Here is a 20,545-nt window from a genome sequence, read left to right as displayed (position 1 = left end):
ATCAACTATACATCAAGTAAAAAATATACATATGCATGTATATAAATATATGCGTGTACGTATATATGTGTATGTGTGTGTATATATATGTATGACTGTGCGTACGCATGCCTGTATGTATCATCTATGCCTATAACGCAGGTAACTGGGACCTCGCCTCCTATAATCACTCATTCCTTTCCTTCCTCCCCAGCAGCAGCCACTATACACTGAACCTGGTGTTTTTCATTTCCACTTATGTTTTCATATGAAAACATTATGAGATTATAAAATTATATAACTACATGTAACGATATAATAAAAAATCATAAAATTAAAAATCCAGGGCTTCCCTGGTGGCGCAGTGGTTAAGAACCCGCCTGCCAATGCAGGGGACACGGGTTCGAGCCCTGGTCTGGGAAGATCCCACATGCCGCGGAGCAACTAAGCCCGTGCGCCACAACTACTGAGCCTGCGCTCTAGTGCCTGCGAGCCAGGACTACTGCAGCCCATGCACCTAGAGCCCATGCTCCACAACAAGAGAAGCCACCACGATGAGAAGCCCGCACACTGCAACAAAGAGTAGCCCCCGCTCGCGGCAACTAGAGAAAAGCCCGCGCGCAGCAACGAAGACCCAATGCAGCCAAAAATAAATAAATGAATTTTTAAAATTAAAAATAAATAAAAATCCATAAACTATATATATTGTTTTGGATATTTTAACCTTTATATAAATTTTGCACCTAACCTCCTGCAGCCTTCTTTCTTTCATTTAATGTTTTGTGTTTTTTCCATATTAATTGCTACATGATTCTCTAATTGATTCATTTTCTCTGCTGAATATTTTCCAAATACCCCAATTTATTTGTCCATCCTCCTGTGGACAGACATGCAGGTTATTTCCTGTATTTGCTATGACAAACAAGGCTGCAGTGTGGTCTTCTTAGCTGTGGGTCTAGAAGGGGGATTCCCCTTCAGGTCTTAGGCCAGGCTGTTCCCTTTACCTGGAAGGGCCTCCTCCCTATCTCTACCTTAGAAAACCTCACCCATTCCTGAAGGCACCTCTCAGAGGGTGATTCCTCCATGCCTTCCGATCTACCCAAAGCAATATCCCTTCTCTTGCAACCTGCAAGTTTGTGTCACAAAATGATGTCATCACATATAACTTTGTCCTGTGGTTGTTTGGGTACTTCTATATCCCTAGCAGGCCTTACGGGCAAGCACTGTCTCATGTGGCATTAAATTCCCTCCCCGCAACTTAGAGCCTGGCACGTAGACTTGCCCAGAGTAGACCCTCAATGAATGAATGTGGAGTCCACTGAACTTTCCTTCCTTCTTTTGCTACTAAGTACTGCTATCACCACGGAATGACTTATATCTAATGACAACAGTATATACCTAAAGGGTGCTACCTTCCCATGAATTATCATTTCACCACCAAGAGAAGCCTGTCTCTACCGTCCACACTCTGTGTTGGGAGAAAATGGATGTAGAGGGGGACACTCAGCTTGATAACCACCAAGGGCCAAATGCCTGTAGGCAGCTGCTTGTGCATAAAGTTCAAGGAAAATATTCTTCCTCCTCTCTTCAAAGCTCCCAAGATACCACGTTTATGCCAAAAATTTTATAAGAATTTTGTTCAGGGAGTTCTCTGGTGGCCAAGTGGTTAGGATTCCGGGCTTTCATTGCCGTGACCTGGGTTCAACACCTGGTCGGGGAACAGAGATCTCACAAGCCGTGTGGCATAAAAATAATTTTGTTCAGAACTAAAAGCAAACATTGGGCAGATAAGAGTGTTACCAAAACACGGGTTGGGGGGTGAGGATGGGGCTAGTTTTGAGCTTGGTGCTGTGCTTCTTCAGTCAACCTATGCTCACTGCCATCAGCGTAGACAGGACTTAGAGAGGAAGTATGCTTCTCCTCCCTTCACCTCGCCCCTGCAACTTTAGCAATGATCGTGCAACTTTAGTCTGGGGAGAGAGTCACAAACAGCATGTGTGTTTTCAGTGGCTGCTGGTGTGGCTTCAGAATCCTCGCCTGGGGCCAGGATCGTGAAGGGGCAAAGGTGCCTGATACCTACAGATGTTCATCTCCCCTCCAAGTTCAGTGCCGTGGAGGTGGGGGCATGGTGACAGATTTCTTCCTGATTCCAAAGTAGAGATTCATGCTCATTGTACTTCTTTTTGATGGAAAAAAGATTAAAAAATGAGATGTGAAAAAAATCAATTCAAGAATCCACTGCTGCAAACCTCTTTCAATTTTTTTCATGAGTACAGAGTAGTGGCTTAAATGATGGTAAGTTGATACCTCTTTATACCAGCCTCATAAATTAGTAATGTAACATGTCCAGATCACAGGATTTTTCTAAGCAGCTCACCATTCCATGCCATATGACCTACCAGATGGAGAAAAACAGAAGTAAGTACTCTTGAGCTGCACTGCCTAGTTTTGGGTTGACAGAAAGCTCAGCTGAAGCCCTGAAAATCCTAGTCTTATGGAGTTTAAAACATGTATTGGAAATGGGCTAAACAACAACATGCAAACTTAGGTGTAATTAAAAAATCAAACTCCTGACTGTTGTTTCTAGGTTATGGAGTTTGACTGTAGAAAGGGCCAAGTATAAGAACAACCATTTCTCTTTACTGTAATATAACCTCAAGTCTCAGATGACATCTGATTATAATCTGTGCAAAGTGCTACCGGAGTGCCTGGATTGTTTTTCCAGTTGAGTTGAAATGCCCATGTCCACAGTTTCTGCGTCAGCTGCCCACCGCTCGTGAACTTTACAGATACACACCACGTGATCATTGCCCGGGTCTCGCCACACATCATCTGGGGGCCCCGGACGATCTAGACACCGACTGTAATCACAGCCGAGGGACAGACAACTCCTTCCAGGCCTTGCTCAAATCTCACCTTCTCAAGGAGGTGCAGACAAAAAATGTTGCCTGCCACTGCAGTAAACAACGAATGCTGCCCACCAGCAAGCTGTCAGTCACTGCAGCCGCCCCTACAGTGAGACTTGAGGGGAATTCAGGGTGGAGAAAAACAGGATACTGGCCCTACAGAGTTGAGATGTACATCTACAGAATAATTTCAATGAGCCCAGACTCTTGTATCTTCCCACAGATAGAAAAACACTGAAATCATTAACTTGAGATGTCTGGTTTTTGTGACTAGCAGTGATCTTTTGATGTTCAACTACGTGTTTTGTTTTGTTTTGAGCAAAAATTCCCATATATCCTGGCTCCTGCCTTACCTCTTTAGAGCAGATCCTCAAAGCTGTCGGAGAGGCTATCTCCTGGGTTATAGTCAGCCCTCGGTGAGGCCCCTGAATAAAACTTAACTTGCAACTTTTAGGTTGTGCGTTTTTCTTCAGTCGAAAGGGGCCTCCCCACTTCCCTATTGATCTAATACTGCATTTGCACCCTCCCGAGCTCTCTAGAACCCCGATACTCTGCTTTACTCTTTTTTTGGTTTTCTATTGTACTTTTCACCTTGTGACCTAATGTATTATAGTCTTTCTCATATTTTTTAAAAAATTGTGGTACATACACCTAACATAAAATTTCCCATCTTAACCCTTTTTAGCTGTACAGTTCAGTAGTGTTAAGTACATTCACATTGCTGTGCAACCATCACCAACATCCATCTCCAGAACTCCCTTCATCTTGCAAAACTGGAATTCTATACCCAGTAAACAACAATTCTCCAATTCCCACTTCCTCCACCTCCCGGCAAACATCCTTCTACTTTCTGTCTCTATGAATTTGACTACTCCAGGTACCTCATATAAGTGGAATCATACAGCATTTGTCTTTTTGTGTCTTATTTCACTTAGCATAACGTCCTCCAGGTTCACCAATGTTGTAGACCATGTGTCAGAATATCCTTCCTTTTTAAGGCTGAATAATATTCATTGTATGTATACACTATATGAATATGTATATACTCATCCACTGATGTACCTTTAGGGTGCTTCCACCTTTTAGACTATTGTGAGTAACACTGCTATGAATGTAAGCGTGCAAGTATTTCTTTAAGATTGCTTTCAGTTCTTATGGGTATATACTCAGAAGTGGAATTGCTGGATCATTGGTAATTCTATTTTTTAAGTTTTTGAGGAACTGCCATACCATTTTCCACAGTGAGTGCACCATTTCACATTCTCACAATAGTGCAAAAGAGTTCCAACTTCTCTGCATCCTTGTCAACACTTGTTATTTTCTGGCTATTGACTGTAGCCACTCTAATGGGTATGAGGTTAATATATTATTTTTATTTATTAAGTTTATTGTCTGTCCTAGCCCTGCTGCTGGCCCAGAATATAAGCCCCATTAGCAGAGGTATTTTTGTCTGTTTGTTCACTTATGTATCCACTGGTACCTAGAACATTACTTGGCTTATACAAAAAGTGCTCAGTAAATATTTATTGAGTGAACAAATGGATGAATGAAAGAAAGACATACTAAAAGTATACTGGCTTTTACCTTCCTTGTTTCTATGTCAAAATCTCAATCTTGGCTTTGACCATCATAATATATATATATGAACCTCCATGGATGAACCTGGAGGACATTATGCTAAGAGATGTAAGCCGGAGACAAAAAGACAAATGCTGTATGATTCCACTTATATGAGGTACCTACAGTAGTCAAATATATATATATATATATATATATAGATGTGTGTGTATGTATGTGTGTGTGTGTGTATATATATATATGTGTGTGTGTGTATATATATATATATATATATATAAAAAACCTTTATCCAAGCTACTTAGGACATTTTTCTTTTGGCTGAGCCATGAGGCTTGTGGGATCTTAGTTCCCTGACCAGGGATCGAACCCGGGCCCCCTGCAGTGGAAGCACGGAGTCCTAACCACTGGATCGCCAGGGAATTCCCCCTTAGGACCTTTTGAAAGCATTTGCTGAGTTTACTATGTGCCGTTATTATGTTCAATATTATTCAGATGGAAATTCTGAAGCACCTGGAGTTTAATTTGTTTTTGACAGCTCACAAGAAATCCATAAGAAAACCAAGGAGAGAACCCGTAGTACACAGAAAACTTAGTCATTACATGGAATGGGGCTTATTTAATGCCCACAAGGTTATCTCTGCTCAGCTGTAACAAAGATACCTCAAAATGAATACAACCCACAGAGAGAATTGAGCTTCCTCCACTAAACCTATTTCTATCCCATGTTCCTTGTTTCTGTTCAGTAAATCGCTTCAGCCAGGTGCTCAAGTCAGAAACCAGAGATATATTTTTCCCTCATCTTTACCTGGTGCTCCTCTTTATCCAGTCGCCAGTAATAGTTATTATAGTAACTCAGTATAAGGAGCACTTACTCTACGCTGGGCACCGTTCTAAGTTCTTTGCATGTTATTAACTCACAATCATTCCTCACAACTCTATGACATGGGATTTATTCTTCCTACCTACTGTACAGATGAGGAAAGAGGTTAAGTGTCTTGCCCAAGGTCACCTAGACAGGAAGTAGTGGAGCCAGAATCCAGAACCAGGTAGGCTCACTCCAGAGGCCATGCCCTGAATGTCTACCCTATTCAGGAAGTGCTTTCTGTTCCAATCTCATTTATTGAACATCATTCTAAAATGCATTAGTTCACTTTCCTAAATGTGTAAGTGATAATTTTGATAATTCAGAACTGTCTAGGTCCTTCATCTCCTTCTGGATGTCAGTGGTCATGACGCAGCTTGGATGATGGAGGTACCCATGGTCAAGAAGACTGGACGGTGCCTGTGGTGAACCTAAGGATTTACTGGGAAGTTGTTCTTAAATAAAAGTTCTAACAGGACTTTATTTTCTTGTGTTTTGATGTTTTTGTCTTCAAATTAGAATATGTCAGTAAATATTAGTTTAAGTGAAGACTTTGATTAATCAAAGCTACCCTGAAGTAGATACTCGGTCATTAATATCAACAAGCCACAGCCATTATAAACACCATTAAGAAACAGACTTCTCCTTCTTTGAAGTTGTATTGATCTTGGAGGTAAAGTGAGCTGCAAGGCAGAAGGCCCAAATCCTACTCTCCTCAAATTAAATGAATCACATACTTAAAAATAAACCACAATCCTTCTGGCACCAGTAGCGCCATCTGTAAACTTAGAATATTAAAGGCCAACAATTTGATATTTCTGAATTAAAGTTGAAGGAAAAAAAAAAAGAATGTCATTACAAGCCTAAGACAAGATGACTACAGGTCCAAAAAGTGTCACTTCCAAGTTTTAAGCTTATTCAGTGTCTAATAGCCAATTATATAAGCTCACCATCAAGTCAGCATTCAAATAAGATGCTTTTAAACTCCAAAGAGTGTGTTCTCAAGTCCCAGGGTGCCGGTAGAAAACAAAAGACACAGTACCAGCCAGAAGCTATTCCAGCAAGTTCCACAGATCATATGGTCTTGGGAAGAGACAAGTACTTATTGTTACGAGAAAAGTTCAAGGTCAGCACAGTACTTGCAGTTCCACTGCCCCAGTGCTCCCTTCCACAAAGGATTGTAGTATCTACTGAAAAGTTGCAATTATTCCCCAGCTCGCTATTTCAGCCTCACAGGCCACTTATCCACACCAGAGAATTCAAATACTTTGGACGTTCCTGAATAACAACAGCAAATGATGTTTTTTTGGCTTATTTTATATGATGTCCTAAAAGATGGAGAAAGTAAAGAATAATAGTAAGCCAGGGGCCTTCCTGGTGGCGCAGTGGTTGAGAGTCCGCCTGCCGATGCAGGGGACACGGGTTCGTGCCCCGGTCCGGGAAGATCCCACATGCTGCGGAGCGGCTGGGCCCGTGAGCCATGGCCGCTGAGCCTGCGCGTCCGGAGCCTGTGCTCCGCAACGGGAGAGGCCACAACAGTGAGAGGCCGCAAAAAAAAAAAAAGTACACACTTAGGAAAGGGATTCTAAATCTAACCTGATTTTTTGAAAAATGCCTTTAGAATACTTGGTCAATCTAATGCGTTCTTTGACCTATACGGTTTTCCCCCTCTCCCTTCCTCTGCCCTCACTATACTGTTGAGATTTCTGAAATGGAAAAAGTGCCTCTGCCGGTCCTTGCTGGTAAGTCAGAGCACTCCAAGATGAGCTTTTTCTTGCGAAAAGACTTTTCTTGACGTTTTCTTGTAAAAGAATGTACTGTTGATTAAAGCAAGAGAAAACCACACTCACGCACACCAGCCTGATCTTAACCTCCCAGACAGCAGCTCGGCATCCTGTTAACCATCCTGGAGACAGCCAGGCCTGCAGCAGCCCTTGCAGCTTCTGCCTGACCAGCTTATCAGAGGGTAACAATTTCTGGTGACTACAGATGGGCCCAAACCATTCCTTACAGCCCTGTACATTATCTCCAATATGGTCATAAATACTTATAGCATCTTCTGTCAAGGAAGTCCTGTTGCTTCACAGGCATTATCTTAATGCCCTCCAAATGTCTTCAAACGGATGTTAGTCAGCTGAGAGTGAGTTAATTATAACCAGGCACTACATTTCTCCTTGCATCTCATTAAACTACACTGAATCTAAATTCAACTTAATACAACTGCTCTACCAGATTAGGAACTCCTAAAGGACAGGCTTTGGGCTCCCATTTCCTTTATATTCCCCCTGGGCATTAAACATTCTGGTTCTCCATAAAAAGGATGACTTTAATTAGTCTTACTGACTCACCAACCAAATTACAAACCCAATCTACAAACCCACTATGGGTTGGAAAGGAAGAGTCACGACCTCCAATTCCTCCGTGAACCATCAATGTTTAAAACATTTTCCCCATCATCTGCTTTCCAGAAAGGGTTTAGCATGCCTGAGTGGTGACACATCCCCCTTTAATCTGATTCTTGGTGAAAGAGGAGAGAGCTGGCCCCTTGCTGTTAGGGACCCAACGTGACCACAGGCAGAAAGGCTCAAGAGATTTTAGTGTGGGAAGGGCTTTAAAGACCACTTACTTGGGAAAGGGCACAGAGGTGTCAACCCTAGGCCACACTCTTGGTAACTGGCTTCCTGGGGTCCCGCACTGAGAGGCATTCAGGCCCTGGCGAGCTCCAGAGAAGATGCTGTGATCGATGTACAAGTCTGCCACTGCTCCTGGGGGACACCAGGCTCAGAAGGGGGCCGTGGCACAAAGCCATGTATTTGCCATCCCTGAGCTGACTCTATGATGAAGAGCTAGCAACTCACAGTCTACTATTTTCCTTAGTTTTCAAAAAGTAGAAGTCCCAGCAATCATAAAAAATTATTTCAGGGACCTCCCTGGTGGTCCAGTGAGTAAAACTCTGTGCTCCCAATGCGGGGCCCAGGTTTGATCCCTGGTCGGGAAACTAGATCCCACATGCATGCTCCAACTAAGAAACCCGCATGCTGCAACTAAGAAGTCCACATGCCGCAACTTTAAAAAAAAAAAAAAAGATCCCACGTGCCACAACTAAGACCTGGTGCAGCCAAAATAAATAAATAAATAAATAAATAATTTTGAAGATTTGCAACAGCAAAGGTTTAAGGAAAACAGATGTTCCCTGAAAAAGACACAGGCTGAGGTCCTCACGGACCCAGAAATTGTTACCGTCTGATAAAGTGGTCTCATGGTGTTCCCAGAGAGAGTCAAAGGTGGAATTTCTAGGCTCGTCCTCACCTGCACCCTGACAAGGACCACCATTTAGTGCTTCACAGGAGAGAGGATTAAGAAGGGCTGGGTAGTCCTCCAGTGATTACATGGCTTCTGTGATTGGACTTCATGGGGAAGGGGGTAAGAAAAGAAACTGAGGTTTGAGAATCACTTAAAAGTCAGCGATTCCCAAAGCCAAAGGAAAAGTATTAAACAGAAAAGTCAGTGTGATGCTTGTTTTGATAGGAAAAAATGGAGAATCAATTTCTTGAACTTGAACTAGCAAAGCTCCTTGATCAGCCAATCAATAGTATTCATGTGTTTTCTGCTCTGTTCTTAACCCTGATGGGCCAAAAGGGTAGCCACAAGGCAAATGACACGGTTCCTTTCCCCACCAGCTTATATAATCCCCACCCTGAAGTGGGCTTGGACGCCTGAGGCCAGGGCAGATCTCTGGAGAGACAGGTGGCCTCCCAACATCTACTCTGTGTTGTCAGCCAACCGCTCCCAGGTGAGGGGAACGTTTTTTGGCAGCAACCGTAGTACACAGCAGGCAAGATACCTTAAGGAAAGGCCAGGGAGAGGAGGCAGACATGTGATTCTGGAGACAAATAAACACAATTAGCTGTGCTAGAAACGAACTGAAAAGACTCAGTGGGAAGACTATGATTCCTTCTGCCAAGAGAGAAAACCAGAGGAAAATTCATTTTAAAAGAAACCTTTTACTTCCCTTGGCAGCCAGAGCACGACAGTCATATTCTCTGTGAAGTCCTTTTCATTGTGGGTTTCTCCACCCTTTCAAACACTAGCACGATAAGGGTTTGACTGCTTTGTCAGATTTGCTGCCCAAAGAGGATCCATTAATATTTCAGGCCAGTCCTTTCATTCCTTGAGATGACAAGTCTAAGACTTTCACAGCCATTCTAACCCTGTGAACCTAAATATACCCTGCTTGCAGCAATGACTGGGTGGTTGAATTCACGGAAATCAATACTGTTGTCCCTGGGAGTTTATTTTCCTGCTTCCAGGATCCAATTCCACAGTGTAGGATTAGCTAGAGCAGAGGGGTCTAATGGCTACCTTAACACAGTGTGGTGGTTAACAGGACAGGCTTTGGAGTTCGGCAACTTGGGTTTGAATCCTGACTCTGCCTTGGATGACCTTGGGCAAATAATTTAACCTCCTTGTGTCTCACTGTCTTTACCTATAAAATAAGGATAGAGTGGTACCTAATAGGGTTGTTGTCATGTTTAAAGAATTATGATAAAAGAGCCCTCATCTTTTAGAAATGCATTCTGAAATGCTCCCAAATCATGAAATGGTGGCTTGGGTTTGCTTCAAAATCATTTGGAGGTAAGGTGTATGTAGAGAAGTTGGCCATGAGTTGGTAATTGTTGAAGTTGGGGATGGGCACATGGAGGTGTATTCTACTCTTCTGTGCACCTCTGTCTGTCTGAAATATTCTATAATAGAAAGTTTAAGAGAGAGAGAAGATAATACAGGTAAAACTGCTAGCACACAACATGTGCTCAACTAATGCAATCTGTCCTAGATCAGAGAGGGTCTTGAAGCTGTCATTTCTACGTCCAAAAGGAACCAGGATCACAGCTTGCCTCTCTAGAGACATGAGTTGGCTCTGGGGCCAGCAAGATGGGGGGTCAGGGGGTTGCAACTGAGAACTTCACTGTCACTCTAGGCCATCCATTATTGCCCAATCTTTTCATCATCAAACCTGTTTTTTTTTTTGTTTTTTTTTTTTTGGCCAAACTGTGAGGCATGTAGGATCTTAGTTCCCTGACCAGAGATCAAACCTGTGCCCCAGCAGTGGAAGCGCAGGGTCTTAAGACTGGACCACCAGGGAAGTCCCATGAAACCTGTTTTAAAGTGATTATTATAAGTTCTCCATGCTTTGAAAGTTTTCTAAATCAACAACATCCATTAAATGATTCATCACCCTGTATCTTTCAGCCAGATACACCTAATCACAGGCCAGAGTTTAGATGAGCTGGCAGGTGGCTCCAAATGAAGCTACTATCACCGCAGCCTAAAGCAGAGGACTTTCAAGTTTTAATGGTCTGTGCAGCTGTTTGACACACATATACAGTATGTGGTTTTGTAGGCATATGAAATCATGAAGACGGGCTCAACGCACTACCCCCAGCCCCTGCCCCCCTGAGCCTATGCTTTCAATAGGTTCAGGGAACCACATATATAAATTTAGTAACTCCGAGCTTCCGGAATCCCTTAAATAGGGTGATGAGCTGGGCGGACAGGAAATCCCACCCTGGACCCATTCCAGGTTACAGATGCATTGTAAGGGAGCCCTTTATTAAACCCAAACTCATCTGCCCCAGGCCCTCTCAGAAATGAGGAATCTGTAACCAGCTCTGATACTTACTAACTGTAGTGACCTTGAGCAAGCCACTTCATTTCTTTTTCTCTTTGGTAAACTGGGATCTCTCTCTCCTAAACTTGTTTCGGGGAGTAGAGATAAGGTTAAAAAAAAAAAAGCGCATTGCACAATGCCTGACACACAGGAATTGTTCAATACACAGTAGGTATTTTATGTTTCTGTATGCCTTCATGCACACGTGGGTGTATTATCATTACCCCCTTTGGAATTAGGTCAATATATCTAGACACAATGGTCCTCCAGGCCATAAGACATATCACAGCCACATAATTATAAATAGTTTTTTTTTTCTTTCATGGGACAAAACTGTGCACGTACTTCATGAATTAACCTGAACCTCTTTGCCACAATGAGATTTGATGAACCAGTTTCTACCTGCCTGAAATGCTGCCCAGTTTCAATGAAATTCTTGGTGCTTTACCTGAACCTGTCTGTTTGGGTGACATTCTACCACTGCAGCCAATTCCAACCCAAGCATTAGCCCATGCATGAAACTGACTAATGCTACTTTATGAAGTGCTCATGCTTCCTGGCAACTCAAGAGAACAATATTGATGCCCTTATCTTGCTTAAGTGCAGGAATAGAAAAGCTAAGATGAGACTCCTGGAATGAATTCTTTGGACGGAGTGAAATACACCAGGGAGAATATAAATTTCCTAATTCAAGAGCCACTACACTCATCATTGATTTCACATCCTCCTCCTTTTTCTCCCATATTTTATACAACCAATTTGAGTCTAAAAGGAAAATGAGAAGATAGTTTTCACCAACAAAGTTTCATTTCTCACAAAAGTACGATCTACAGGCAATATTCAGCAGAGTATGTGTATTTTCATTCCATCTTCAAGTGGTTTGGGTAAGGGTAGCCCTTCTCCAGTTTCTAGACTGTAGACTTATCTTGAACCTCTTGGGAAATTCTCTCAGACTCCAAAGAGCAGGTGCAAGAATAGGGCAAATACATAGTTTCAAGCTACTGGTGAAAAGCAACAAATTATCTATTCCTTAAGAATTGAGGGGTTTTTTTTCTTCTTTGCTTTTCTTAATCTTGGACTACATCACCCTAAGATGCCCTTAATGCTAGTGTCTCAAGACCAACAAAAACCTCTTAAATCAATAACCCTAGCTCTGATCTCCTTTAGGTTCTTACAGTCCCAGGAACCAGCTCAGCCTGGAAAGGGGGGAGAGCTCAGTTCTTCTCTGGGTGTGTTCGTCTCGAAATCTTGAAGTCTCCCATTACCTCTATCATAGACTAACATTTATTATAATTATTATTAATTCACTCATTCAACAAGCCCTGCTCTGCTATAGTATGGAGTCTTCGTCACATAAGACAACAGGGTCAGTTTATTAGCAATCTAGATGGCTTGGAGCTTGTACCCTTCCAGACACGCTGAGGACGAAAAACTTCCCTAAGCCCCAGGCTTTACTCAACCTGATTGTCCAACCCAGGTGACTTCCAGCAGAGGGCGGTTCCCCACCTTTGGGGAAGTGGGGTTCTGAATGTCATGTGGGATAACATGAGGTCTTTTTTTTCTTTTTTAATTAATTATTTTTTAAACATCTTTATTGGAGTATAATTGCTTTACAATGGTGTGTTAGCTTCTGCTTTATAACAAAGTGAATCAGCTATACATGTACATATATCCCCATAACATGAGGTCTTATTCTTCCACTCTAAGCACCTGAGTACAGCCAACCAGCACCTTCTACTTACACATGGCCTGAGCTTCGCTTCAGCTCTGTGCACAGGTATGAAAAAGCCTTGAGGAATCCTTTCCCCACCTACCTCTGAAGCAAAACATCCTCCCTACAACTCAACTCCAAACTGTCACCTCTGTAGGGGCAGGGACTGCATTTGGGTTCAACATTCCATCTTTACCCCGTGTTCAGCATAGACCCTGGCCCTGGTAAGCCCTTAATACTGATGAATGAATGAACAAACAAACGAATGAACGAACAAGATATCCTTTGCTTCTCAGACCACTTCCCAGAAGTCCATCAAATCTCACTCCACAGGGTCACTGTTCAGGTTCCTCCTCAGCCAGGACTACCCAGGCCACACATGAGGTTGGCGCTCCTAACCCCCAGGTTGCTCAAGGGTCAACTGTACATTTCCTGACATCAGTAGATGTTCAGTCAATAGTTATTATTTTGATGTATTATTTGAAGTTGCATCAAGTTCATGCTCCATCTACATCAGAAGAGACAGAAAGGTGTGGTGGATGGAGCCCTGTAGCAGTAATCGGAAGCTACTCAACCTGGGTTTGAGTCCCTGTTTTTGCCCTTTTCTCACTGTGACTTTGACAAATTTCTTACCATCTCCAGCCCCAAGTTTCCTTCATCTGTAAAAAAAAAAAAAAAAAAATCAATATGGTATCTGCCTTCCATGCCTCACAGGGTGGTTGCAAAAGTTGTATCTGACAAGGTATATAAAAGCACTTTGAAAACTGTCCAGCAGGGCTTCCCTGGTGGCGCAGTAGTTGAGAATCCATTTGCCAATGCAGCAGTCACGCGTTAGAGCCCTGGTCTGGGAAGATCCCACATGCCACGGAGCAACTAAGTCCATGTGCCACAACTACTGAGCCTGCGCTCTGAAGCCTGCGAGCCACGACTACTGAGGCCACGTGCCACAACTACTGAGGCCCACACGCCTAGAGCTGGTGCTCCAAAACAAGTGAAGCCACGGGAATAAGAAGCTCGCACACCGCAACGAAGAAGCCCCCGCTAGCTGAAACTAGAGAAAGCCCGCATGCAGCAACAAAGACTCAACACAGCCAAAGATAAATAAATAAATAAATTTATAGAAAAAGAAAAATGAAACCTGACTTGGTTCTGTACACAATGGGTTCAAAAGCCAAAGCTGTCTATTTAAAGCATAGTCCCTGGATTTACCAACCAGACATAATACTAAGAGTTACCATTTACGGGGCACCTCTGTGAGCTAAGTACTTTATATACACCATCTCACCTATTCCACAATAGCACTTCAGACTTGCATTTTATAGACACTCAGGTTAAGGAACTCACTCAGGGTTGTTCCAGGATGCTAACCCAGGTTGGCCCCCACTCCAGGTCCCTTCCTCTAGTCTAGGGTCTCTCAGCGCTACTGACATTTGGGGCTGGAAAAGTCTTTGTTGTAAGGGGATGTCCTGTGCATTATACTATACCTAGCAGAATCTCTGGCCTCTACCCATTAGATGTCAATAACATCTCTCCTCTTCCCAGCTGTGAAAATCAAAAACATCTCCAGACATTGCCAAATGTCCTGGTGGGTTGGGGGGCGGGAGGATGCAAAAACACAGCCACTGCTCTTTATTAAGAACCACTGCTCTAGTCTAAACCACGCTGCTGTATTGTTTTCTGGGTGTAAACCACCATTCAGAAGAGAGATAGAGCAAGGGCCAAACACCGCTATGGAGGTGATAATCAGAACACTCTGGGAAAGTATGGAACAACAATAATAGCCCCCTATCCTATGGTTATACAGTGATCCCTCAGTATCTGTGGGGGATTGGTTCCAGGACCCTCCTCAGATACCAAAATCTGTGGATGCTCAAGTCCATTATACACAATGGCATAGTATTTGCATGTAACCAACCCACATTCTCCCATATACTTTAAAACATCTCTAGATTACTTATAACACCTAATACAATGTAAATGTTATGAAAATAATTGTAAATACAATGTAGATGCTATGTAAAGTAAATGCTACAGAAGTAGTTGCCTGCGCATGGCATATTCAAGTTTTGTTTTTTGGAATTTTCCGGAATTTTTTTCCTAAATATTTTCCGATGTTTATTTCAATTCACAGTTTAAGGCAAGACAAGAAAATTTTAAACATGAAATTTTTCTCTGCCCTTTGGCCTCCTCCCTCCCCTCTACCGTGCATTGTGCATCTGCATTATGCATTAACCGGACTCGCCAGTGGCAGAAACACCTGTTCAAACATAAAGATCAATTGTTCTTCTGACTGCCACCTAACTCTTTAGAAGATAACATTCCTTTGTCAAAGACAAAGGAATTAATGCAGCAATTAATGCAGAACAGACTGCTGAGATGACCTGGGGAGATACTGGGCCACACCTAATGAAAGCTCTTCACTTAAATACTTATGACCTTGTTAATGTTACTAGCTATATTACTCGTATTCTGCCTATTGTACAGGATTATTGCTTCTTGCATGACCAAATGTGTGACTGAGCCTCCAACAAAATTAATGATGATTAGTCAACTTGAAACGACTGATCAAAGATATAGTTCTACAAAATCAATGATTATAATAGTGTAACTCTAGATGTGGGAAGAAGCAACAAGAGGGAACCATTTCCTGGACTATAACGGAATGTAAGACAGGTGATCCAGAGGCTTTTGGCCACTGGTAACAGGGCCTAGTCCAGTAATAGCACACTGAGTGGCTTATCAACCAAATCCTCGCCTGACCTGGGAATGAGCATTCCTAGAGCTGTGGGACAAAGTGCTCACGAAATGCCTCCTAAGCCTTGATCAAAATTAAGACTAAAAGGGAAGGGAGTGTAAGACGAAGAATGCTGCCCACTGTCCATTTCTACAAGGAACAAGTCATTGGCCACTGCAGTCGCTGACCTATGCAGAACACCCTGAAAGGAATTCAGGGCGAAGATCAGGATGAAGCCTTTTGTGCTGCGGGAAAACTGACAGAACCGGCCCTCAGGTAGTTAGATATTTTCGGGAAAAGATTTTATGAATCCAGTGTTTTGCATCTTCCCATACTTAGAGGAGCACTAAAACCATTAACTAAGGTACCTGTTCCTCGCAAATAGCAGTCACCTCTACCAAGATGCGTGCTTGGTTGCACGTACCCCCTTCTCCAAAATCACACCTATACTGGCCTCCCCCTTTACCTCTTTGGAACAGTCCTCAGAGCTCTCTAAGAGATTGTCCCCTGGGTTATAATCCTCAGGTTGGCTCAAATAAAGATTTTCCATTTCTTTCTCAGATTGACTATGGATTAATTTTTTTTAACATCTTTATTGGAATATAATTGCTTTATAATGGTGTGTTACTTTCTGCTTTATAACAAAGTGAATCAGCTACACATATACATATATCCCCGACTATGGATTAATTTTTTTGACATTTCCATCCACAGTTGGTTGAATCTGAGGATGCAGAGCGCCCCCCACATCCAGCCCCCACAGGGAAGGCAGACTGTGTATCACTTTACAATTCACTAAATACTTTTAGAGCCCTTATCTCCTTTTATGGCATGTGAGTGCATAGCAGGATCTAATCCACGTCAAAAAATATGAACACTATTGAGAGATCTATATATTTAACCTTCTCCAAGAAGTTGAGGGAAAAGAACATGCAGTGAAATCCATATTAATCCTTAGCCCTATAAGCCATTAGGAGAAAAAATACTCTTGCTAATGCATTGTCCTAAGAGAGCACGTTATGTGAACTTCTGGAGGAAGAAATCTGTTTCTTATACCTCTGTCTCCTGAACAAACTTTGCTGAAATGCAGAGAACTCTCACTAAATGTCGAACATTCCATGAAACCTCTATTTCATAGTAACCCCGAACCATTGGATTAAAAATTATGATAAAATTATTTGTATGCAAGTATTTTTAATAAAATTCATAAATCTACAAAAGATTAAAGTCGATATTTATGGAAGAGCTGAGAACATAGTGCCAGGTTCTTCCTCCCTATCATTTAAAAAAAGCAGAACAAAACTCCAGTTTAACTGAAACAAACGTTCCCCAGAATCATCCCTTTCAATATATGCCAAGAAAACTATAGCTACGTCGTTAGAATAATATTTTATTGGATCAAGGGAAAAAATTATAGGAGAAGCTTTTAAACAATTTTCCTTTAGCTTTTGACCAAACTCTTATACCTAACACACAATCAAAACAGGACTGTTCGTTTTTTAAAATATCAGAATTCAAAATAAAGTAGCTAGCTCTGGTTGCAGTAAAGGTGACTGTTTAAAAACTCCTGAGAGGCTAGGAGAGTAAAAACCAGGTGTTCTCATTGACATGTTGATTTGCAAAGCCCAGCCAAAGGGAATGTCATTACTTGGAAATGATAAATTTCTACATGGCTTAAAAGGAATTTTAATACATAACTATCAATAAGCACTATTAATAACACAAAGAGCAAGACTTTATGTATGGGGCACTGATCTCAGGGCTCTATATGCATAATCTTATTTCATCTTCATCACAGTCCCATGAGGTACCTACTCACTATATCTTCATTTTAGGGTAGAAAAACTGAGGCCAAAAGAGATGAATAACTTGTCCAAGATCACAGCTAAATCAAGATTCAAGCCATGGCTATATGAAGCTTTGGGTTAACAACCTGAAAAAAAATTGGGAATTTATGGAACCAATGGAAGAAAAAGGATATGTTAATTTTTCACGCTGTGTGCTATGGAATCACAAAACTGAAATGGATTTTCAGAAATCATTCTCTTCCGCTTGATTCTATATAGATTCCTTCACATAAAAACTCAGGTACCAGGCATTAATGACCCATGGGGTAAGTGACTTTCTGACTACATTTTTTTCTGAAAAAACAAGTCTTTTGTTCATCTTGCTTTCTGTAAAAATGCAAAGGGATGGAAACTGCCTGGTAAAGAGTACGTGGAAGGGGAAAAGAAAGGCTTATTTTCTCCAGGCCAATAAGCCATAAGGTATAGCAAGGTACTATAGGGCCAGTTTTTTACACACATGCCAGAGCACGAACATCCAAATGAAGGTTGCATTTCACAGCAACTGCTTTACAATCCTAAACACATACATATACTCTTTACTGGATGACCCCTGTAGACCTGCTAGTCCTTCAAGAAGACTTTCATTACCTTAATGGACATACTTCCTATTACAACCTCGATTCTCCACCACAGTTGGCTCCACACAGTGCTTGGCTGTTTCCCAGCTTCAGAAGGTTTGCCATCACAGAGGCAATTCAGTCACCGTGTTGCCAGCTCTGAAGGCAACTCCAAAGCAGGAGCTCCAAAATTATTCTCAGCAATGACAGCATCACTAGAATTAGTACACAGCTGGCCAAGCCGAGGCTTCTGAAGGGGAGAAACATGCATTTATTTGAATGTATAAATACTGGCGTATTTATCCTAACATTTGGATAAAGAATTGGAAGAATCAGCTAGCTCTACGTCCAAGTGGATAAATATGCTAACGCAATAATAATAATGCAGATTTTGGTTCAAGGTTCTGACCACCCCCTGGTGAAAATAAAAGAAAAGCTTCTCCTGAAATGATACCTGTGAAATGAATAGATCACTCTTCCACTAACTTGCATAATTACTGAAGAGCTTTCCTTTTCATGAAGGGGGGAAAAAAAAGGGGCCCAACATATGCTAGTTGCCAAAAATCTTTGGTCCTCCCAGGAAGCTCAAATCTCAGGGTACATCAGAAGATGGACCTATATCTAGGGCAGAAAAGAAAGGGAGTGGGAGGCATCTCTCACCCACTGCCCCTTAAAGCCTAGGAACCTTCTAAGGGAGAAATCCACTTAACAGGATTCCCAGGGCCCTGGGTCTTCCAGAATTAGCTGTTATATCAAATAATTAAACTAATTACAACACATAATTAACCATACAGGATATGTTAATATGTCGATATTATTAAACTAATTAAAGGGAGCCAGGCACCCAAGACAAACAACAGAAAAAAACAAACCAGACAGGGTACGGGTCGTTTGTTTATCTTCAGAAAGACTCTAGAATGTCCATCCACTGAGGTCCTAAGCCGCCTAGTGCCCTGCCGGGTGACTTGTTCAAGGGTGTAGCAGCTCCGGGGTGGGTATAGGCTGTGCACATCCTAAGAGGGCAGTCAAGGGCAGTCCACCTTCCACGCAGGTAACTCCTATTAACTCCAGTAAAGGGAGCCCTCGCCAAAAGAAACAATCCAACACTGTACAGCACTCCTCGTGTTTACTCGGCTGTGGAATGCAACGCATTTGTGGGCGGTTCGGGTGTGCATGTGTGCATGCGAGCGCCTTCCTGATTTTCTTCCAGTTTTTACTCAGAAACTGCCTCTCAAGAGTACAGGAGAGGGGGCAGCAAGTAGCACATGTGCGTCTGAAAATTACACACACACACGTAGAGCTTACCTGTACATTTGAAAACTCACTCCAGAGCTGTTCTTTTAAGCCCAGACTCTTCTCATCGGATCCCCGGGCAAAATCACTTCTAACCCAGCTCAGAAATACGAGGTGCAACCAAAAGCCCGTCCGGCCCGCGGGTCTCCCTTTTGTGAGTCTGTGCCTGAGGGCCCACAGACGCACAGGGCGCTGCGGTGCCCGCGTGGGGTCAGCGAGGTTCGCCCCTCCCTGGTCCCCCCGCCCAAGGTCCCAACACTCCCCGAGCTCGCTTGGTGCGGGGTCCCAACCTGCCCCCGTCTGGGGTGGCCCGTCTTGCTCTCTCGAGTGGGTGCCCTCTCGAGATTGCCATGACCCCATTCCACCAAGGGGATTGCGTTCCCTAGGCCGAGATGTTTCCTGAGTCCCCGACGCACCCCTCAGCCCGCCACCTCGGACCTCCGCCGCGGCGTTCCGGCCCTCCAACCCCCTATCCTCCAGAACAGAACCCCAGGCTCCCCGCACGACTCGGCTTCCCGCGCCCGCCCTCTCGGAGAAGCCCCCTCCATCTTTCCCCGGAGAAGCCACTCGCCTCGCCCCACCCTACGCTTTCCGGGGCTCCCCTCCCGCCCCGCCCGCCTCGGGCTTCCTCTCTCCGCACTCCCTTCCCGGGTTCTGCTCCCCTCCGCCCGGAGGAGGGCGCCCCAAGAATGCCGACAGGGCACCCCTCATTCCGCAACCCTCCGGACCTCTCCAACGTCAGGATCCTGACCGCTCAGTCCTCCAGGCTCGGGCTTCGGGACGCCCCAACTTCGCCTTCCTGACCCGCCGCCTCGCCCTCAGGGCTCCCGGACTCCCCAACCCCGGGGCACTGACTCCCCGCCCCCGGGCTCGGGTTTCTCCACATCGCGACGCTCCTCCGGGCTGGGGTCTGGGGCTCCCCAACGTCGCGAGCCTGACATCCCCGAGCTTGCGCCCGGGGTCTCCCCACAGCCCGGTCCTGACGCGCCTCCCGCCCCGCCCCGCTCCGCGCCGCCCGCCCCGGGACTCACCGGCAGCGGCGGCCGAGCCCGTGCACTCAGCCCAGCCCGCACTCCCGGCCCGGGGTCCCGGCTCTCAGCTTCCTGCAGGCTGCTGAGTCTGAGGCCAGCGCTTCTCAGTGGAGCAGCAGGGAAGAGGGGACCGCGGGGGGCGGGCTCCGCCCGGCTCCGCCCCTTCCCGACCCGGGGGCGGGATGCGCAGACCCGCGCGCCCACGGCCGCCGCGGGTGCAGCCGGCGAGGAAGTTGACTTACGCCTCTTCCTTCCAGCCCGTGTTAGGTCCGCGCAGCCCCCATAAAGGCCCAAGGGGACGGGAGAAAAAGAGACTAGTCTACCGCTGTCCTGTTCTTTCCAAGACACATCCCAGGGGGGCACTGCCGAAGTCTTTCGG

The 20,545-nt window shown here is 44.1% G+C and overlaps 1 protein-coding gene across 9 annotated transcripts in view; it reads right to left on the bottom strand.

The window, feature by feature from the left end:
* The window catches only part of PAQR8 (progestin and adipoQ receptor family member 8), a 39,257-nt gene extending 18,954 nt beyond the window's left edge, over nucleotides 1–20,303 (bottom strand). The window contains exons 1-2 of one of the 9 annotated variants that reach the window (XR_009566053.1): nucleotides 20,167–20,239; nucleotides 13,338–13,363 (exon numbers count right to left, since the gene is read on the bottom strand). Coding sequence is in view for 5 of the 9 variants with exons in the window: in XM_060308992.1 (XP_060164975.1) it covers nucleotides 13,338–13,363; nucleotides 19,148–19,495 (374 nt within the window). In the remaining 4 variants the exon portion in view is untranslated. Of the gene's footprint in view, nucleotides 1–13,337; nucleotides 13,364–17,873; nucleotides 18,093–19,147; nucleotides 19,709–20,166 lie in introns of those variants that run through there. The other 8 variants (XM_060308994.1, XM_060308993.1, XM_060308992.1 and 5 more) reach the window with 8 other exon arrangements.
* Nucleotides 20,304–20,545: the final 242 nt, after the last annotated feature.

The sequence above is a fragment of the Globicephala melas genome, chromosome 11 (assembly GCF_963455315.2).
Source record: "Globicephala melas chromosome 11, mGloMel1.2, whole genome shotgun sequence".
Classification (NCBI taxonomy): domain Eukaryota; kingdom Metazoa; phylum Chordata; class Mammalia; order Artiodactyla; family Delphinidae; genus Globicephala; species Globicephala melas.
The sequence above is the reverse complement of the archived record's forward strand: the minus strand, read 5'-3'. Positions and strand labels throughout refer to the sequence as shown.